The sequence below is a fragment of the Gavialis gangeticus genome, unplaced genomic scaffold (assembly GCF_001723915.1).
Source record: "Gavialis gangeticus isolate Ggan-Ray unplaced genomic scaffold, GavGan_comp1, whole genome shotgun sequence".
Taxonomy (NCBI): Eukaryota; Metazoa; Chordata; order Crocodylia; family Gavialidae; genus Gavialis; species Gavialis gangeticus.
This window is the reverse complement of record NW_017728994.1, coordinates 56,820,982-56,842,650: the sequence shown is the minus strand read 5'-3', so window position 1 is coordinate 56,842,650 and position 21,669 is coordinate 56,820,982. Positions and strand designations below refer to the sequence as shown.

The window sequence follows — 21,669 nt, the reverse complement described above, 5'->3', positions numbered from 1 at the left end:
GAATTAGAGGAGATGATCAAAGTAATGAGTTGTATGAGGGGCACCAGTAAAGTGCTGCCTAATGCTGGCTGTATGGCAGGGCTTTGTTGACAACTTCCCCTGTGTTCCCTAAGTCTCAAACTGGCTCCAGTGTGGTTCCCCAGGGCTGGGACTGATACTCAGCTGATTGTCAGTCTTGACCCCAAGACCACATTGGTTTATGCCAGGTTGCAGGCACTTGGCTTCCAGCTTGCCAATACAGAGGGAGTCTGGGATCACTGGCAAGTAGTAATAATGGTGCAGTTGGGATCTGATCCCAAAATTGCATATCCTACCATACACATATATCATGGCAGGAGGCACAAAAATGAGCATGTACCAGGGGCCCATCTCTCTGACCATCAATGGGGGTTCAGAACACATGGAACCCATGTGCTGTGATTGGAATAGGAAAAGCAACCAACAGAAGGAGGATAATGTTGACTTTCATTAAAATAGGCAAAAAAAAGAGTGTATGGTTGCACATCCAAAGCTAAGTCAGTGATACTTGCTCTGCTTTTCCAATTTCATTTACTTGCTGTATAACTTGCTGCTTACACTTGATTGCTATTTTGACATGGATGGAGAATTTGGCTTAAAGTGTTTGTGATACAAAGGTGATCATGGACAGAGAGAGGAGCTTGGGACTCTGATAATGCACCGTGCTGTTTAGTAAAAGGAGCGTGTCCCTTGAGGGCTGCAGTATCATTCACAGGTTAACAGGTCTCTTCTAGACCTCTTGGGAAATGAGCCAACTATAGCAAGTAAGGTTAGGTCGGGGAACTGCGAGGCTGCAGTAATCACAATATCTTTAATGTAGGTCTGATAAGCAAGCAGCACACAAAAACAAATGTTTTTGACTGTAAAGCAGCTGCCTTTAGGGGAAGGTGCAAAGCCCTGAAGAATTCCTGCATAGCATCGTCGGAAATGTTTAGGAAACAGCAAGAGAAGCTGCAATTGAAATCCATCCTGTGTAACTTTAAACAGGAAAAATAAAGGGCAGGCAAGGCCACGGTAGGTAAGCAGAGATGTGGAAGGTACTTAGAACAATGAGCAGAAGGTCTCTCAAAAAAAATTCTGTCTTAGCAGGAGGTAGCAGGACACAGCATGGGAAGGAGTAAGAGAGCCCCAAACTGCTGAATAAAGAGTTTCTGAAACATTTAGAGGAAGTTTCTCAGGGCAGGCTGCCTTTTTGTAGTGTGCATACACAGTGCTGAGCAGGATCACATCCTACTCTAAGAGCAAAGTCCCCTGGCGATACCAGGTTGCTAATAACAAGAAAGGGTCTTTGCAGACTGATGCTGAAACCAGTGGACTCAGGGGAGAGAGGACTGGGCGTCAGGGAGGCCAGGTCTAGCAAATAGCGACTTTAAGCAAGTTTGCAGATGCTTGTTTAGGTCTGAGAGCAGAAGAAAGGGGGAACTGAGGAAATGGGAGGTGATTCCTAATTGTGGAAATGCTTCTGCAAGTACTTTACTCCAACTGACCTCCATTTATGCCAGCCCAGCTACTCCTGTACTTAAAGCTAAACTGTACAAAAGTGTTTAAGGAGCAGGCAGAAGTTGGAAATCAAGGTGAGCAGATTTCTTAACTGTGAAAGCACCCGTAGGTAAATCATCTGATTGCCTAAGGTATTTCTGGGGAACAAACTGGGAGATGAGGCAGAGAAAAAGTACTGCAAGATACTAGCATGTCTGGGCCAAGCAACTGTTGAACAGCAATTTCTGATCTCCTGTAATAATTAAAAAGACCCTTTCCCTTGGTGTACAAATGTTCACAAGTTCCAGTCCAAGGGTGGGACAAGGGCAGAGAGATTGCAGCTACTCTGAACCAGCACAATCTGTTTGTACTTATTAGAAAAAAATAAACAAAAAGTAACAGCAACATTTGGCAGAAACTAGAAGGTGAGTAACAAGCAAAATGCCCCAAATTGGACCTCAAACACTGAACCTTGTTCCTTATGCTTTGTAAGAAAAACAATCACTTGCCATGGCAACTGCAGCAGCTTGCTACATACGACTCTGCTCAACGAGGCTGCAGTGTGAAATGTCAGAGAGGGAAGGGGAATGTTTCTCATTAGCCGACAGATTTCCCCCAGCTTAGATCTTTTTATTTTTCCCCTAACACAGACAGTTTTTTTCCTCTGGTTGCATCATGCAAGGGAGGAAGCTGGGGCATCTCAGCAAATTTATCTGCAATTCGGGGTGTGGGATTTTATGGCTCCAGAAATAGGTATGGAGCAGTATTCTGGCCCGGTTGTGAAAATGTGATCAGACTCACTATGGAGAAAGGTGGGGCTATAGCTTAGCCCTCAGCATCCTCATCTGTTTTCCATGGTCACCTGCTGCATTTGATCGGAGACCTCTCTTTTCTTGGTCTACATTCAAAGTCCTTGATGCCTCTGCCCTCCCCTAAGCGTGTTTGTTTCCTTTATGGACTTCCCAAAACGCATCTTGAGGCAGATGTGAAGGAGCATGACCTCAGAATGCTCTTGTCAGCCAGCTTTTTTTTTTAAATGTTGCTTGCTGTCTGGAAAATTAAAGTGAGAAGGACCACAGGAGAAGGACTGCCACTCAGCTGAAAGGCCCCTTTCAGGAAATATCTGCTGCAAGATAAGAAAGCCCTGCTTGCCCCGCTCTGTTCTTCGCAGACATTTCCTGAGCGAGTTCTCCAAGCTGGACTGTCAGATGTTGCTCATTTCCCTGCAGCGTGCAATCTCTGCTGCCTCCAGTCTGTGCCAGAAGCCAGCAAGAGGCAGAAACAAGTAACTGAGAGTTCGTTTCATGGCATTAGCTTTGAATACCCCATTGCACTCAAACTGTGGGAATCGCCAACTGGCTAGCAGCTTCGTGCTGTGGAGAGCTTCCTTGCATCTGGTTCAAGAGGAGAAAGTTGGTGCAAGGAGAAGGCAATATGATCTTTGATTTCTTCCAAGTGAAATCTTGACCCTGGTCTACAGCCCTTCAAAGTGAGTCTTTCCATTGCTTTGGATAAGGCTCATTGCATATTAATCTTTAGGTCAGGACAGTCTAGTCTGTGTATGCTGCATATTACACTTAGGAGTGATTAACAGGTCTTGGAGATCAGGAAGATTTTGGGTTGGAAAAAGTGTTTTTTCTGATTCATGAAGTTTTGGAATCCCACCGCACAGTCCTAATGACACTGAATTAATTTCTCTCCATACAAAATTGCCTGCACAGAGTCATGTCAGTTGGATGTTGATGAAGTGCCAAAAACTGGCACCCAATTTGCAGTTGGTCACAAAATGCTTAGACACAGGAATTGAAGTAGGTGTCATCTACTTGGATTTTAAGAAGGCCTTCAATATGGTATCTCATATTTTCATAGATAAACTGAGTGACTGTGACATAGACGATTACGCAGTCAGGTGGGTGGCAAATTAGCTTAGGGGTCGCACTCAGAGAGTGGTGGTGGATGGGTCGGTATTGACCTGGAAAGATGTGGGCAGCAGAGTCCCACAGGGCTCGGTCCTTGGACCGATGCTGTTCAGCGTCTTCATCAGTGACTTGGATGAGGGCGTGGAAAGCACTCTGTCCAAATTCACAGATGATACCAAATTATAGGGTAAAGTTAATACACCAGAAAGTAGGGAATGAATCTAGGCAGATCTGGACAGGTTGGAAAAGTGGGTGGAGCAGAATAGGATGGAGTTCAATAAGGACAAGTGCAAGATGTTGCATCTAGGGAGAAGGAATCACCAGCACGCTTACAGGCTGGGGGAGGACCTTCTCAGCAGCACGGCAGCAGAAAGGGATCTTGGAGTCACTGTTGACACCAAGGTGAACACAAGTCGTCAGTGTGATGAAGTGATCAGTAAAGCCAACCGCACTTTATCATGCATAGCAGGTGCATGACAGACAGGTCCAGGGAGGTGATGCTTCCCCCCTGCGGCCTTGGTCAGGCCGCAGCTGGAGTACTGCATCCAGTTTTGGGCACTGCACTTCAAGAGGGATGTGGACAACCTCGAGAGGGTTGAGAGTGGGGTTACTCCTATGGTTAGGGGCCTGCAGGCAAAGCCCCATGAGGAGAGATTGAGGGCCCTGGATCTCTTCAGCCTCCGCAAGAGAAAGCTGAGGGAATCTTGTGGCCATGTACAAATTCATCAGGGTGTCAGGACAGCAAGGAATAGGAGATTCTCTGTTTACCAGGGCACCCTTTGGGATAACTAGAAACAAACTGACGGAGAGCAGATTTAGGTTAGACATCAGGAAGAACTTCTTTACAGTGAGGGTTGCCAGAATCTGGAACGGGCTCCCAAGGGAAGTGGTGCTCTCCCCTACCTTGGGGGGCTTTAAGAGGAGACTAGCCATATACCTGGCTGGAGTCATCTAACCCCAATGCTCTTTCCTGCCCAGGGCAGGGGGTTAGACTCAACGATCTGCTAAGGTCCCTTCTGACCCAAACACCTATGTGTCAATGAATTGCATTGAGCACATGCATGTAAGTGACCACACGGGTTTCAAGTTGCAAGGAAGTGTTGCTTACACATTAGAGTCACTGGAGCAAGAAGGGCCTGACTATTACCTGCAACTACAACAGCAAAACTCTGTTACGCAAACTATTGGAGCTATTCCAAGTAAGAAAGTCTATGGTCCCTCTACTTGCAAGTCATTTACATGGGTGTAAGTGCAGTGACTAAGGCGCCCCCGTCATGGCACATCACATGGATACACAACCATGCCCACCCCGGTGGCTATGACTGCTCTACAGTCTGCGTGTATGCCGTAGGGTTGGACTTCGCCTGATTTCCCATTCAGTGTAACCACAAGAGATTAGTGTACTATATCAACCTGGATTGCTGTGTAGCTGGCTACTGCAGTGCCTCAGGGGGTATTGTTTTTTGTTCATCACTGTCAGTTCTGCTTTTCACAGTGTACCTTTAAACGCTCTCTTTCCCTCCCACAACCCTTCCTAAAAGAGAAATCATAGCTGCATCATAAGATGGAAATTTGCTAGAACGCTTGAGTTTGTTGCATTTACGTTTAAACATATGTTTAAGTTTTTCAATTTGAATCCATTCAGGGATGAATGCAAGCCTTCTGTGTCTTAATAATCTAGATTATCAGGGCTGTGGCCACAGCTGGACTCTTACAAGTGAATATTTGTTTTTCAGCCAACAAGAACATCCTCTGAAAGTATTTATTCCAGACCAGGTTCCAGTATTCCTGGCTCACCAGGCCATACTATCTATGTAAGTAACATTTCCTGTTAATAGGCCATTATTCCCCTAGTTAAGTAATGGGCTTAGCGTATCCTGGTTTGGGAAGTAAAGTAAGATACACTAGTAAAAGATACCCTTATTCTGATGTAACAGACGTCATTCCAGGATTTTGCATCAGGATAGCTATGTTAGTAAAAAATCATTCCCCTCTATGGGTATAAATCGATGGAAAAGTTGTAACCACATGTTATCAGTATAAGCTGTTACAATATAACTGCTACATCTTCATGATCTTGTAGTGATACAAACATAACAAAACCTATCCAACTTCAATCTTGCTTCATTCAGGGTCAAAGTTAGGGCAGTTTAGCTACCTTTGTATCAGTACAGATTCATGAGATATAACAGGTAGTAACAACTGATATGTGCACATCTTTTAAAGTGGTTAACTAGTAATAACTCCTGTGTAGTTATCCCAGGACACACTGTTTAGTACGGATGGCATCTTTTGAGACCACGCTGTCATTGGAGAATGTTGAAACAACTTTATTTTTTTTTTAAGTTGCAAATGATATGGCAGCCATGCCATTCTTCCTGGTGTGTCAAACTTAAGGCTCCCTGGGTACATCTAGGTGTGCACTTTCCTGAGAGTTGGTTAATTAGCTCCACAATAAAACATCACCCCCTACACATATGCTGGTATTAGGGTTCAGTAAACTAATTAACTTTGCCATTGGATAGTACTGCTGGGGACAGTACTATCTTACAGCAGAGTATGTACTATGCTGAAATGCACTTGTAGAGAGTGACCAAAGGCGGGAATTGCACCCAGTCAGCTGCCTAGGCACACAGTGACTCTCATGCCCAAGCCAGCCCTTCGCCACGTGATACTGCCACTGGAAACCTGGTACTGACCCCTCAAGGCTGCTGCTAGCCAAGGCCTGCTCTGCCCTGGCTCAAAGTGTTGCTGCCCCAGGTGCACATGTAGATGCTGTGCCCAGGAGCAGGTCACTCCAGCACAAACTGCCCTAGACTTTATCATGTCACATTAATTGCACATGTAGATGCACCTACTATATAGGATGTTACTGTGCTTTCCTGCCTGCTGCCCTGGGGATTTATCATCTCATATAGATCTCACGGAGATTCTGGTGAAGCAAAGCTTTGCCTCCTAAATACCTACAGGTGAAGAGATCAGGAATTTTGGTTTTTGAAGAAGATTTTGTTTTAAAAGAAAGGAAAATGGGGTTGAGCATGTTTCAGTTGTTATGCTTTCCAGGCTAAACATGGGACCATCACTAGCATTTTCATTGTGCCACTTCATTTGCATGTGCTTCACAATCAGAGAGTAGCAGGACACCTTCCTATTCCATTCCTGATGAACCCTTGTTGGATTCTTAGGTTTGTAGTTTTTGATCTTATGATAAAGTAATTGGAGATGGACTCAACAATTTAGAATTGGCCCAGATGTTTTAAATCTGCTTTAGTCTTTCCCTGTTTTTATTAAGCTTTCTCGGGCATCTCAAGGGTTCACCTTCTTCCTTTTCTAGCTAGAGGAAGTCCTTTGGTCCAAAAGGCATTGCCTTCCTGCTCTATGCTATTTAAATTCCTAGCTGAAGAAAGGGGCTGTTTGTCAAGGCAATACTGGGGAGGAAATCGGGGGAGATTAGGATAATAGAGAACATGCTACACTTGAACTTTTCAACTATATCAGATACAAACTGACTGATGGCTCATGTAAAAAGATGGAAAAACTGAGCAAGGGGTCCAGCAGGCCTGTTCTTATACAAGTCAACTCTAGTTTTTCAATGCCTTTGAACTGGAGAAGAAGCAGTCAGTAAATTAAAGCTATTACATACTGCTGATTTTAAACCATGAAAGAAGTTCTGGAGCACTGCCATCCTGCTGACAATGTGCTGCTTCATACCCCTCGGGCAGTTTATGAATCTTGCCTCTTGTCACACAGCACAGCCTCATCCTGCAGGCTTAGGGCCATCTGATGTATTCCTGCTCTGCAGCAAGCATTATACAAGTGTCTACTTGTACTAGTTAAAGTTGTCCAGACATCGCTCAGCTCAGAAATGAATATGTGTATATACACTTGTTCATATAATAGACCTGAGTATGCATGTATATGTGTGTGTGCACACACACACAAATTTGTTACAGATGTAATTATGCATGAACGTGTATTATTATACATTTTATATAGGGCATTTATATTTAGATTAATGATGTTAATATGTATATAAAATTATATTCGTTTATGCGTATAGCAAGTATTAAGGGTTAAATTTCCTTAGCTCATTGTATGGCAGCCAGGGAGACAAAGCTGGATTTTTGGTTGTAGCCAAGTTGGTCTAAGGCAGGGGCAAGCAATTATTTTGGGTGCAGGGCTGCTTACTGAGTTTTGGCAAGCCATCAAGGGCTGCATGACAGGCAGCCCAGGGCAGATTAATATTAATTTTCTAAAAATTTTAGGGGCCTCTAGGGCCAGATAGAATAGCTTGGCTGGCTGCATCCGGCCCATGAGCCACATTTTGCCCGCCCCTGGTCTAAGGACATAATCAGGCAAGGTTCTTTGAGTAGATGTGATATCTTTTATTAGACCAACTGAGTAGTTGGAAAAAAGTTCTTAGCAAGCTTTCATGTGCAGTCACCCTTCGTCAGGCATAGGGAGTCTCTGTTGTTCTGAGACTCCAAGGAACAAAAGAAGCTCAAAGTGTGGCAGGATGTCAGTGAGAACGTAGATGGGTAGAAATTAGGAAAACTGAAGGTAGAGCAGGGAAGGGGAGGGGGGAAGTAGAGTGGAAAAAAAGCCAGGGAGACAAAGCCAAACTGATCAAAGGTAGTCAATTTTTTTTTTTTTAGTTGTTTCAGGTATTTAATCATATGATTTTAAAGTGCAGCTTTTAATATCTATTTGGCATGGAAAACTGCCCTAGAAACCAGCTCTGAAAATTGTAAATATCAGCCTAGGGGACTGGATGTAGGTAGAAAGATGACCAGCCTCATGAAGTGAGCCAAAGAAATCATGAGGTAAAAACAAAATCAGACGCCTAAAATGCTTTCAGTTTTAATAATCAAAGCTGTTTGCATAGAACAAGCAAGAACTTGAAACAATTGATTTTTAAATTTCAGCAACATCAAAAGAAATAGATAAACAAGCAAACTGCTGCCCCTCTAATCCCTCTCCCTGCTATAGCAGCTTCATCTTCATGTTGGTATGCAAACAGCTCTTTTTGGAGCCTGCTTCCAGGTTCCAGTTTCCACCCTTGCATTAGACAGAAGCTTGCACACATAGTGGCATAACCAAACTGAATGTCTGTCCTGTCTGTCAAAGAGTTTATCACATTTTACTAGTGAGCTACAGCTATCTTAGCCACAGCTGCTGAGCATGAGGTGATGGTTGCTAGACATGGATGCAGATAGATGGTAGATCATTTTGAAGACACCGCAAAGGGTGCAGTCTATTTAAACTGTTCTGCTTTTCCCCTAGATTCTTAAGATAAAAAACACTTTGTTCTTCACATATGCTGGTGAAGAACAAACAGTTGCTACGTACATAAATGGAATGACAGCAAAGGATTTTCCCTAACTGCATTATGAAAGTCAGTTCCCCCAGAGCATAATGTGTGCAAAATAGAAGTTACTGGTGCATTTGTGTCTCTTCATTTATTTTCTGTCTTTGACCTTCAGGCAAAAGTAGACAACGAGATCCTTGATTACAAGGATTTAGCTGCCATTCCCAAAGTCAAGGCCATTTACGACATTGAACGTCCAGACCTAATTACCTACGAACCATTCTACACCTCCGCCTACGAGGACAGACAAGACAGACAGAGTTTTGGAGAGGTAAGGAAATCCACATATGACCCCTTCTGTGATTCAAAGCCAGCTGTGTTTCCAGACTGCCTTGAAACTACTGTATAACTGATACTCTTCAATGTGGCTGTCGCTGCGATTAAAAGCGCTTTTCATTTCTCTTGCCCATGTTTGAAAGAAGGAACCGTAACATTGACTCAGGCTTTGAGTTGCAATGTGTGGGCAGCTACAGATGTAGGTACATGGCTCCCCTCCATTTCTTACCTTCTCTAATACTAGCAGCTCACAAAGGGAAGGGGTCCTTTCTCAATACGACTCAATACCTTATATTCAGTATTTGATGGTTGCATGAAACAAATTCAGATCCAATACAGTGTCATTTACTAAGTTCTTCACCTTCAGAAGCTGATATTCCTGGTGGAATAGGCTATTCCAAAAGAATACCAGAGCATTCGGTGGCTATAAAATGGGAGTGGGATGGTCTCATCCTCATCTGATGGGAAAAGTGAATGTCCCAGGGTGTTTTGCTAGGTACACTGGGTGGAAGTGAGGGTTTGATCAAGAGGGAGGCACTGGTCACAGGATCATAGAGAAGAAGGGATCTCCAGAGGTCATCTATTTCAACCCCTTGCCTGAGGCAGGATCATCCCTATCCAAACCATCCTAAATAATCCATAATCAAAACTCTACATAGGACTACCATCAACCCTGAGACAACACAGACCTAACACCCTAACCTGCCACAGGTAAAGCAGAGGAACCATGGCCTCCAATGTCCTGCTTCTATAAAAGGTTGTCAATATATGCTGAAGAAATCCCAGGTAGAGAGCCACACTCCTTGCTACAAAAGAAGGCAGAAATCCACACAGTCTGTACCAATCTGAACATGGGGTAAAATTCATTCCTGACCCTAAATATGGCAATCAATCTGACCCTGAGTGGAGGGGCAAGACCCTCTAGTCAGGAATATGCAGCTTTGGTCCCAGCAAGAGTATTGGCTTACCCAGCCAAAGTCTCCAGCCTTGACTATAGCCAACATGCAGTGCCTCTGAGAGAGGCCTTCCACTGGGAAGGGGGGGGCTGCAGCCACCCCAAATTTCACTGTAGCCCCCCTCCCAGTGCTGCTGCCGCCTGCTCCAAAGGCAGCCCAGCTCAGCCATCCTGCTGGGAAGCGCCTGGTGCTGCTCCTGGCCCCAGCCCACAGCACTAGCTTGCCCTTGCCCCACATGCAGATCTGGGGACACAAGCCCCCCATAGCCCCCCAGGGTGCATGCAGCAGTGGGAGCCACCCTTCTACCCCCTGCACCACCTGGATGAGCTGCGGCTCCATCCCGTGCCTTGTCCCAGCTATGTAGTGCCTTCTCCTGCCCCAGTCCCACTCCCTCCCTCACTGCAGGGGCCTCGATCTGTCTCCCCACCATGCCCCTTCCCTCACAACAGACTTACCAGCTGGACCCGGCTGCTCTCCACGTTGCGGGGTTGTGCTCTTGGCTGCCCACGCGCTGCGTTGTGGCTGCGCGAGGAATTTATTGGCAACGTTATCAGTCATATCAGCCAAAAAGCCGATTGCTGATACTGTCAATTTTCCTTATATTGGTTCTGATCCGATATAGGACCAACGTATCAGTGTACCTCTAGTTTCAGCTTCAGTTAAGCAAGAAAGGGAGGGTAAGTTAGCTGACGATCAAACTCTGTCCCTGCTCTATGCATGCATAATTCTGGAAAAATCTTTTTTTCTTTATTCTCCCTTTCAAAAACAAGTCCCATATTATATGCCAGGCAGTGCTGTATATGAGAAAAAATAGCAATGTGGGACTGTAGTGTTCACATCTTTTTGTAATAAGCTCCTGTGAGTGGAGTGACTTGCACAGGATTTGTGTCTGATTTAGTCATCAGTAAATGTTATGTGAAGAGGGATGGGGGACAGAAATTGATTAGTTTATACTTTAAACTCTTATCTTTTACACATTTATTGACCCTGAGAGATGCCAAGTAGCCCAGCTTACTGGCATTTACTCAGACACCAAAGATTTTGGTTTTTAATATTGTGTAGCTACCATTAACTCCAGATAAAAATTGTACTCAGTTCAGGACCACAAAATCTGGCCCTAAGAAGGGAGTGATTTCCACTCTATCATCAATACTGCTTTTAAAAACAAATTTGGCATGCTGACAAGTAGTGTACATAGACCTTATTTGCCATGTCCTGTTATAAGCCTTGGGCACAATAAATATATTTGGAGATATCTTCTGTGTAATGAGAACACCTTCATCACCAGTCAGGGTTTTGAACTACACTGTACTTGCAAACTATACTAATAACAGCCACCTTCATAAATATTTATCTCACTGAATAATGATTAAACATGTCACAAAATTGACTTTAAGATTTGGGAGTGATTCATGTATTTTACTCTAAAATCTACACTCAACAAAAGCTGTTCATTCAGATGAAACTCTACTCATTTCTTACAGTGTGCATTCCTGGCTATATATTTTATAAGTACTTGCTGTTTGACTTTCCATTTAACATACAACCTTTCCTTTTCCCCTTGTGATATACCCTGGAAAGGTTCATTTTGTTAACCAGTCATGAGCCCGTTGCATCCTTTCAGAAATGTGTTGCTTAGGACTGGAGGGGCCTCCTGGGCCATCAAATCCAGTTCCCATTAGCCAAAGAATCCCCAAAATAGCCACCTTGACCATTACCAGTGTTGCAGACAAGCTATTCCTTTGTGTAGCCCTGATCCTGCACCACTGGAATGAAAAAGAGTTTTGAACTGATGTCCGTGAGCCTTGGATGAAACATTCACTAGAGCCAGATTCTCAAGAGCTCGGTCCCCATTAGGCACTAAAGTAAAGCAAGAGTTAGATTTCCAAAGAATCAGAGCGGAAAATCAAGAGGGGTTCAAGCATCCTTGGCTCTCAGGATATAAATCACTTCCCCCACCTTCAACCCCACTGACCCCTTGACACACACCTGTATCAGTGCAAAGCTGGCTGGGTACAGATGGCCCTGAATGTTGAGAGCCTTTGATAATCCCGTCCAGCTCAGACAGAAAAGTTGTACAAGAGTAGAATTGGTGACAGGCTACTTCAGCCTTCCCCTGTGCAGTTCCTTTGTCCTTTGCTTTCTCTGTGGTTCCAGGTGGAAGTAGGGACACAGGGAGAACTAAGCCAGCCATTAGATACACTGGGTTTGCTTTTTTGCTCAGTTGTTTCTGAGCATCACAAGAGATCTGGACAGGAACTTCCAAACCTCATCCATCAACAACTCAGATAGAGAAGTCCCACATCCTTCTGAAGAAGACAAAGCTCAGGAGTTTCTAGTTAAAAAACACCTTGTACAACACAGAGCAGGGAGCTTCTTCATTACTTGCCACCCTCTGCCAATGGTTTGCCTCATACTGCAGGTTGAGGTGTACCTGGCTGAGGTTGGGGGGAGCCTGCACCTCTAAATGGGTCTTTCAAACTGCACATGCCTTCTGAGTTTCTTGAGGACTTGGGAGTGATTGTATTTCCTGAGCCACACTCCCTTGCGTCCTGATATAACTGCCAGGCCCGTTCCGGGAGTGGGGGGAGGTGCTTTAATTAAAGCAACTCCAAGAGCAGTTCTAATTAAAGTGCCCGGAGCGTCTCATGTATTATTAGCATCCCCATGCTGAAAAATGGTGGCAGGGGTGCTTTAACTAAAACTCATCAAACAAGCTTTAGTTAAAGTGCCCCACCATTATTTTTCTGCACGGGGATGCTGATACACATGACACTGGATTCTGCTGGAGCACGGTAATTACAACACTCCAGCGGACTCAGGTAATTGCAGCACATTGGAGCAGCCTCGCTGCTTCTATATAGGTGCCCATAGGGTGTGTTTAATAGACAGAAAGTCTGAACCCTTGGAAGACTGTTTTATAGAAACACTTCCAAAGCAATATCAAAATACCTCTGCAGTGAAAAAGTCCCCAACTTGCAGGGTGAATTAAGAAGAGAACATACACATTAGCTCTAGAGAAAGATGGATAGGGCAGCATTAGACTTTCTTCCTTTTAAGCATTTCACAAATGGCTATAATAGCTTCTCCCTGTAATCTGCTCAGTTTGTTCCTTGATAAATCTCTAAATTGCTGGTTTAAAAGTGTACAATGAAAAACGTTTTTAAGTGGCACCATCTAGTGGAGCCCAACAACCTAGCACTTCAGTTAACACGACTAGCACAGTTCGGTTAGCCTAAGGATACGACGGAGTGAGGCAGTTTTTAACAAAGCAGGAGTCGAGTGAGGAGTAAGTTCTGTAATGTGAAGTGATAATAAAACAGCATGTTGCCCAGAGGCTGTCAGTTAACTTTCTAGAAGAAAGATTTGTTAAGCGATACCTTTTATTTGTCCAGCTTTACAGTTGGGAGAAATGTTAGGCAAGCTGGGCTGACTTTTGAAAGGTTGGCAGTTATTCCAGATGTTGAATGTATTTGAAATCTGCCCATCCTTAGATTCTGCCCCATCGTCGTATTCTGATCCCCAGTGGAGTTGGATGTCTTGTCTTTTGGAGCATAAATACTGTGGAAGGTTTCATTTCCTCCGAATTCCTTGTATTTCAACTGTTTACTGCTGCCACTGCAATTGCAGTTTCTTTAACCTGGCTTTTGCTCTGAACGGGGGGAGATCATTCCTGCAGTTCTGAAGAAAATAAAGCTCTTTTGGGAGTCCTGCCACAGGATCAAGCCCAGAAATCCTGAAACAATAATTATGCTGCCAGTAAAATGGCACATGCCAGTGTGACATAAGGTAATGTGCCCTGATCCGGCAAAGCACTCAAGGACTGTAACGTTAAACCTTTAGTTTCAAGGATTTGAGGATGAACTCTTAAACCTACTAAAATGAATGAGAGTTTGATCACTGAGTTGAATGGGAAGGGAATTTAATTCCCATTGTGTGCGTGTGTTTGTTTTTTTTTAAGCAGGATTTTAGTTTTGAAATCACTGCTTTCTGTGTTCACTGGTTTGCTCCTGCTGGACTTCATTTTTTTCCTTCTGAATATACCTCCTAAACATCCCTAAATATGTTGCTGAGTAATTGGAAGTCTTCTGTGTTGATTTTTTTAAAGAGCCCTTTCAATGTCCCATCCAAACAATGATGAGCTAAATTTTCCTTGACAGACTCAGAGTTTCAGATATGGCAGTTCACCAGTGAATGAAGAAATGGGTGCGGTTCCCTCTCTTCAAAGCCGTAGAAAACATGGTGGGACCATTTACCCAGCACTGGCACATGTAGAATAGATGCAAGGGATGTCGCTTCTTATGTTATCTTCCCAGCCTCCAGTCATTTAAGTATATTTTCCAGTAGAAACTGACTCCCACTTTCCAGATCAGATCAGAAGATACTGTTTATCTGCAAGGTCAAGGACCAAATTCAGTCTTCAAAAAAACAAAAAACAGAAACAAAAACAAGGATAGGACTTTGTTTATACAGATAGTTGAAGAATTTTAGCTTAGAGTTAAACAGTTGTTTTGGAGGCTAATCTGCAAAATGTTTTGTGATTATATACAAGTATATATATACAAGTAGTAAAACTTGTATAGGTCATGCTCTAAAATATGTGCTGACATGGTGATTTGGTGTTGCAGGATTTTTGTAAACTTAGAAGGGCTCCTCTGTGGTTAAAAGTGGTCTAACAAAGCCATGTGATAAATTGTACATGGTGAAATCTCTTGCACTCAAGCCAAAAAATTGGTCCTATCTTCACATACTTTGCATTTGCAGCAATGCCAGTTCCTCTGGAGGTAATAGTCTTGCACTGCAGAGTGTGTAGGACATGGAGGACGGCGCAGCCTGCTGTACAGATGATGTGCATGTTTGGCATATGCACAAGGAATTGATAGATCCATTTGCCATCAGAAGTTCTGTGTACATTTTATACTGCTGTCACCATATTAGCAGTAGTTAGGCCAGAACAGCTGTTTTATTTCTGACGCACTGTGTTTTAGAAGTAGAATTGTTTTGCAATAACTATAGTATTCCTTAGGAGCACTAGCCATCACCAGATTTAGTATGGCAATCAAATGAATAATGCTAGTGTTCACTACATATGAGAAATATTTAAAATTCTGATATTTGGAGGAAGAGAATTTCTTGTACTCAAAAACTTGTGGCTGGAAATTAGGTAAGACTCCTATTCCCAGCTGGGTTCCCAACTCTATAGATGACTTCGGGCAATACTTTAGAAAAACTTTCTTTATCAGTTTAATGAAAATGATACCATTGCCTCCACCTTGCTGGGTGGTGTTAGCAGCTCTTCCAAAGCAAGGTGCTAAGAAATATGATGCATGCATGAATCACTGTAAAATAAATATGATTAAATATTAACTGTCTCTTCATTTTACACACATCCGCGCGCGCGCCCGCACACACGCACAGAGGAAATGTAAGGCTTTGGAGATAGGAGGGCAATTGCCAGTGTGCAGCTGTTTAGGAGATTGTCCTGCATTTCTGTTTCCCACTCAGAGCCCTGAGTTAAAATGCATTTAATTGCCATTGTGAAGCTTTCCACATAAGCACAGTTATTAAATTAATAGCCCTTTTTTCCTCGTCGTCTTTGCAGCTACATTTCAATTACTGCCCTAGTTAGATGTTTCAAAGATGCTGTTTCAGGATATTTGAGTGAATTAATCATACTTGCTTTTGGGTAATGTGAACCTAAACTGCTTCACTACTTCAGAAACCAAGCTCTGGGCAGTGAGGAGAAACCACAGCTTTAGAGCTAGATACCACATCACTGCCAGATCTCTGGGGCTGTTTGGATTAGCATTTGCTGGCAAGGCAGGAGACATGCTGTTTCTGTAACCTTCTCTCTTTTGCCTCCTATAGTCTCCAAGGACACTGTCTCCTACACCGTCTGCAGAAGTAAGTTTGATTGAACCCTCCTGGGGCAGTGTGTCACCGCTGCTGGAACGGTTGATACCTGGAAGTGGCGTTACTGATGGTCCTAGGCAGCTTGATGCCTATTTCCATTTTCTGTTTACATAGCATGATTATTAAAAGGCCAAGAAAATCAAAGGAACAGAGGGTATTTCATGCTGACTGGAAGGTTGTATGGAGAGTGACGGTACCATGGGATGTGATGTCTGCAAACTCATCTTTATTGTGATATGTAGATCAAGGCTGGAGCCCCAGGAACTGTGCTTATTTACAGCAGCCAAAGGTCTGGCCCTCAGCCTGCAGTGGTTACTGTTGGGATCTGTGTGAGTTTTGCCTGTGCTTGAAGGGAACATTTCTGCAGTATTCCCCTAGGCTAGGGCAATACTCTTAAACATCATAGCAATGTGACATACTTGGAAAGGCATTTGTCAGAGTTTTAATGGTTATTGCTGTACATAGATATGGTGACTAGCTAGTCCAGTTTTTTTAAAGTGAAAGGTGTCCTGCCTTCCCCATGCTATGAAGTACACAGTAAATTTATGAACATGCTTTTGGTCTTGGAGCTTCCCAGTTGCCCCTCTCCTGTAGGAAAGGTTTGCCCCGCTCTGCTTCACTTTTGCCAGGAACCAAGATTCCAGGATTTCAAATTTTCAAAAGTAATTAGTGATTTGGGGTGCCTTGGTTTTGGGGTGCCAGTCTGAGACACAGCAAAGCTGTCTGAATTTTCGAGGTGGGAGCCTTAGTATTTTCTGGGCACATGAACACATCAGACTGCAGTATAGTGAATAGTTACCCAGGCTAGCTTTAAACTGGGTAGTGGAGGTGTCAGTAAAGGTATAGGCATCTCTCTACACTGGGACTATCCAGCTTCCCCACAGCAGGGGGGCTGCACTTGGTGCTGGTGTGCAGTGCTCCAGTTGCACCCTTTATCAAACATATACTGCAGGGGGGCGCCCAGGATTCGCCCTCCTGAAAGGCATGGCCAGCATGTGGACCACATGTGGACCAGGATTCGCCCTCTCGAAAGGCATAGCCATTGTGTGGGTAGTGCTGGTGATGCATGAGCACCCCTTTCCCCTCTGCCCTGCTGTGGGATAGGTGGCTGCAGCCATCGTGTACCACTGTCTCCAGTGTAGGCATGCCCTCTGAAAAACAAGTCCTCTTAAGGAGTCCCGGGTAATTCAGGTACACAAATTATTAGTGACTTGAAAAATTAGGATTAAGTTTTAAGTATGATTAAGTGTTACTTAACAGAATTCAGTCTGCAGGATGCATAGAATTTGAAGGCCCCAGATTTTAACACTTAGACACAATGGATTGGCTTATATGAGCAGCAGTTGTTCATATGTGAAAACTAATGGACAAGCAATTAACACTGTATGATAATAGGCTAGAACCTGGAAAGATGTTCTGTTGCAGGCCTTTGAAAGCCATATGCAGTTGGAAAAATGTCTGGAGTTCATTTAATTTTTTGTAATTAAGTCATCTAATGCTTCTTTCTTTTCAGGGTTATCAGGATGTTCGGGATCGAATGATTCACAGGTCAACTAGCCAAGGCTCTATCAGTTCTCCTGTATACAGTCGTCACAGCTACACACCCACAATGTCACGCTCCCCTCAGCATTTTCACAGACCTGGTAAGGGAAATTGCTTTATACCTAGAAGCAGTTTGTTTTCTTATTACATCACTTGCCTGTGGAAATAAGAAGCTGTTTCTCTACCTATAGCATTGAAAAGTAGCTGCAAATTTTAAAACCTCCATTCCTGTTTATTGTTCTTAGTCATCAACATATGTAAGATCAACTAGTATATTTTATGGATGTGTCATATATTACTAATTTTTTTTCCTTTTAATATGTAGATTTGGACATATGTGTATGTATTTGAAAATAATCTGCTATTTGCTTCAGTGAATCCAGCTATTCAGGGTGGTTCTTTTTTGTTTGAGGGAAAATAACACATATTGGAAACAAAAATAATTGCTGACATTTTTAAAAGTCACTAATTATCCTGACTGTAGGTAGGCTTGTTAAATGGGCCTGGTTTTCAGAATGAAACGTCCGCTCTTAAAAAAAATAAGACTCCTTTAAGGCATCGCAAGTGGAGCACATAAAATCACTAGTCATTTTTTAAATCTTAAGTATTCACTAAGGAGAATTTCCTAATTAAAAACCTAGGAAGTTATGAATTGTTAAAGGTGACGTTTTCAGAAGTGTTTTAGAAATAACACAGTTGTATGTACAAAATAGGCAAATGCATGTACTGCTGGAGGTTTCCAATGAAATACATGTATAAAATTGTTCTATTACAAACACATACATAATGAATTTTTAAATGTGGTTCTAAAAGGTATGTACATAACATACTGTTATAGGTATGCTAAATTTTCACACTAGATTAAACAGTGGAGTCATGCAATGATACCCTGCTCAGCACTACTGAGCAATAACAATGGTTGGCACACCAGATCGTATTCAGTAGTAACTGCATTTTTTAAATCAGGGGTCACTGAAGAAGGATCAGTGCAGAGTGATAGTTTGCTATTAGTAGTGGGCTGAAAATGTCTAGTTATATCAAGCAGCAAATGCTTCATTTCGAGGGCCCAATTTAATGCACAGAACTTTGACTCAGATCTTGTAAGGTACATCATGCTGATAACATGATGATGTTGTTTGATGATGCTGATTGTAGCTAGAATCAAAGGAGGCTGATGAAGTCTGAAAAAGCTGCAAACTTCTGTGTTCCTATTGGAACAGACTCCTTACAGTTTTCACATCTTGATGTGTTTTACCACAGACTTGGAAGAATCCAAGGTTTATTCCAAACTTTATTGTGATTGTGGGTTTCCCTGTTTCAGTTCCAAAATACCTTTTGTTTCATGTACCTTCCTGTGGAGTAATCTCACTCCATTTTTACATTCCTTAACTTTCTTTTGATGTACAGGTGGGCCCAGGCCACAAAGTTTGGATCTAGATTTGAAATCTACCAAAGTTTGTGGCCCTTGGGATCCTCTGGGAATTTCTATTTAAATATTCCCCCCTCTGGGGAATTTCTGTTTAAATATTGCGCTCATCTCTATTTAAATATTGCACCTTTAGCAAAGTTCCCAAGAAATGTATATTGCCCCCCTGTAGCTGTTTCATACATAATACAGTTTTCCTTTAGCATCCTTCATTTTTATCTTTCCCATATGTTTTGGGACGTTTATTAATAATGGTCTGTGGTTTTCACCTGGTGTTATTCTGCATTGGTCAGCTATAGCAGTACATGCACTTTTTTGCAGATGACCCTTGTCATCATTATATTGTTTGCAGGAGTCCAAATGCCTTCTGTTTGAGTGAGTGGCTTCACATAACTTCTTTCTTTGCCTGGCTCTAGAGTAGCCCTTGTGTAAGATTTGAGCCACTCTGCAGTAGCCTCTGCTCATTGACACTGTCAGCATAATGTTTCTTAACTTTCAAAAGACTTTCATGTTCTGAAAAAGTTTTCAGCCTTTCCCCTCTCCCCTCCACTGGTGCCCCAATTGATGTTGGCATCAACTTTGGAATTTCTTAAAAGGACAGAAAACATCTTGCATGCCTCTTGACTGACACTGTTTGATCAGATGCTTTCTCAAAACTGCTTTCTGAATGCATTTGGATGCAGAGTTTGCAATGTTTGCATGATGGTGGCAGATTATTTTCCAGTAAGCAAGTTCAGATCGGTAGCTCCTTCAGCCAAAGAATGTTAAATGGGAAAAGCAATACAACTCTGAGCCTGGTTCAAATTCTTCTTATAACTCTGCCTAACATTTCTGATCCCTTTTGGTATTTTAACCTTTTTTTCTTCCTGCTTTTCAGAATCCTAACTGATCAGTGCTTTTTGTTTTTTCCTTTGAAGCCTCTTTCCCTGCCTCTCTCTTATTGTTTTTCTTTCTCATTTTGTCCTGCCCCACGATCCTTTGCTACTGCAGAACTGCTGTCTACTGGTGTGCAACGGTTGTCATACCTGCGCACTAGCAGTCTCAGCTCTACCCACAATGACTCCCGCCCTTACTCCCCCTTCCGACACCACTTCATTCCCCATATCAAAGGTAAGGAGCCAGGCCTTTCCAGTTAGCGCCCTAAGAGTGGAGATTTATTAGCATTCTGCCTAAGCTAATAGATATATCTCCATAAGGTAGACATTGGCTTTCTAGCTCTCAGCATGCCTTAAAATGTGCCATTACACTTACAACTACATTAGATCTGACATAATGTTTTCTCTTTGAGGAAATATGTCATTTCTAAGGGCCCTAGTGGAAGAATCATAAGATATATTGCATATTCTAAATACATAGGAAAGCATTATCATCTGTCATTAAGAAAACAGATGTACTGAATTTTGCTCATTTCCAATGCAGTACATAATGCATGTAGCAGCTAACATATCGAATTGAATTCTCGTTAATTCTGGATGCTTAAAATGTGAATCCCTAAGTTAAAAAGCTCCTTCAAGTATTGCCTGGATGAAGTGAAGGCAGTTGAAAATATGAAGAAAGCAGCTTTTACATCATGCAAAGATTAGTGGCAACAAGGAAACTCATTATTGTTAATTATGCTGGCAGTAATTAACATCAGATCAAGTGTTACCAGCACCTAAGGGCATATCCTCAGCTGGTGTGAACTGCTGTGACTCTGCTGACTCCACCAATCTCACTAGAGCCGTGCCAGTTTAGACCAGATGCGGATACTTGTGTTCATGCTCTCTGTCCCTTCAATGAGCTCATTTCAGACAGTAGCCTCTGTTTTTGCTTTTTTCTGCATGTGAAAATGTTGTGGGGTTTTTTTGCCTCTGTTGGAGCAAATACCATGTGGGGTTCTTGTTCCCTCAATACCCAAATACAAGAGAGTGTTGATGGGGTGAGACATTCACATGTTGCAGTCCATTACCTGTAAGAGCTCAGAGAAGAGAGAGTAGCATGATCTGACATATTTTATAATCCGCTACCTCTACTAATTGCATATAGCAGTGTTGCTAACCAATAAAAGAGCTGCAAAGAGGTTGTTGCCACGACATTTTAAGTAATGCTAATAGATCTCAACCTTATATTTCCTCAAACGCTCTGAACTTAGTCTTTGAATTTTGCTAGATCTTTTCATTAATATGCACTTCTCACTGTTTTTGTCGTGGGACTAAGAGAACTCCTTTCATACGTAAAAGATGGGGACCCTTAAAAATCGATGCACCGCTCATTTCAGCATGAGTTGATCCATATACTTTGCAATTGCAACATTTACTTCGCTGTCAATCTAAATTAATGCTCACACTCCTTCCAATGGCACTTTCATCCCTTTTCCAGGACTACTGAGCAAATAGCTTCTCCAGCACCTAAGACAGCACCACGAATCCTTGCTAGCTGTTTTTAGTGTTCTGAAAAATAAATGTTGTTGAGGGTGAGGATGAAACTGTCTCAGATCACCTAGTGGGATTTCATGCCCAGTAGGAAAAAAGAAAAAAAGTCAGTAAAATGCTCCTGGCTAGATTCTTAGGTGGTGCCAGTCATTGTTGCTTCTCAGTGGGCACTGTGGCGGGTGCAGAGATCCCACCTCAGGAACACAGCTGGGTATTCGTATCCCTCCGCTGTTTCCACCACGTGAGGCGGGCCAGTAGGGGGTGCTCCTGCGTCGAGCCACCCGCCTCCCTGCGCCCGACCATCTTCCAGGCTCCGAATGCCTCCCTAGGGGCGCCTTATGTCCGGCTGACCCCTCTCCCG

At 43.0% G+C, this 21,669-nt stretch overlaps 1 protein-coding gene across 17 annotated transcripts in view; it reads left to right on the top strand.

Moving 5' to 3' along the window:
- ABLIM1 (actin binding LIM protein 1) overlaps positions 1-21,669 on the top strand; it is a 248,040-nt gene that overhangs the window by 179,492 nt on the left and 46,879 nt on the right. For all 17 annotated transcript variants that reach the window (XM_019502864.1, XM_019502866.1, XM_019502874.1 and 14 more), the window contains 4 exons: positions 5,153-5,230; positions 8,900-9,055; positions 15,885-15,920; positions 17,443-17,572. In XM_019502864.1, the coding sequence (XP_019358409.1) occupies positions 5,153-5,230; positions 8,900-9,055; positions 15,885-15,920; positions 17,443-17,572 (400 nt within the window). The remainder of the gene's footprint in view (positions 1-5,152; positions 5,231-8,899; positions 9,056-15,884; positions 15,921-17,442; positions 17,573-21,669) is intronic.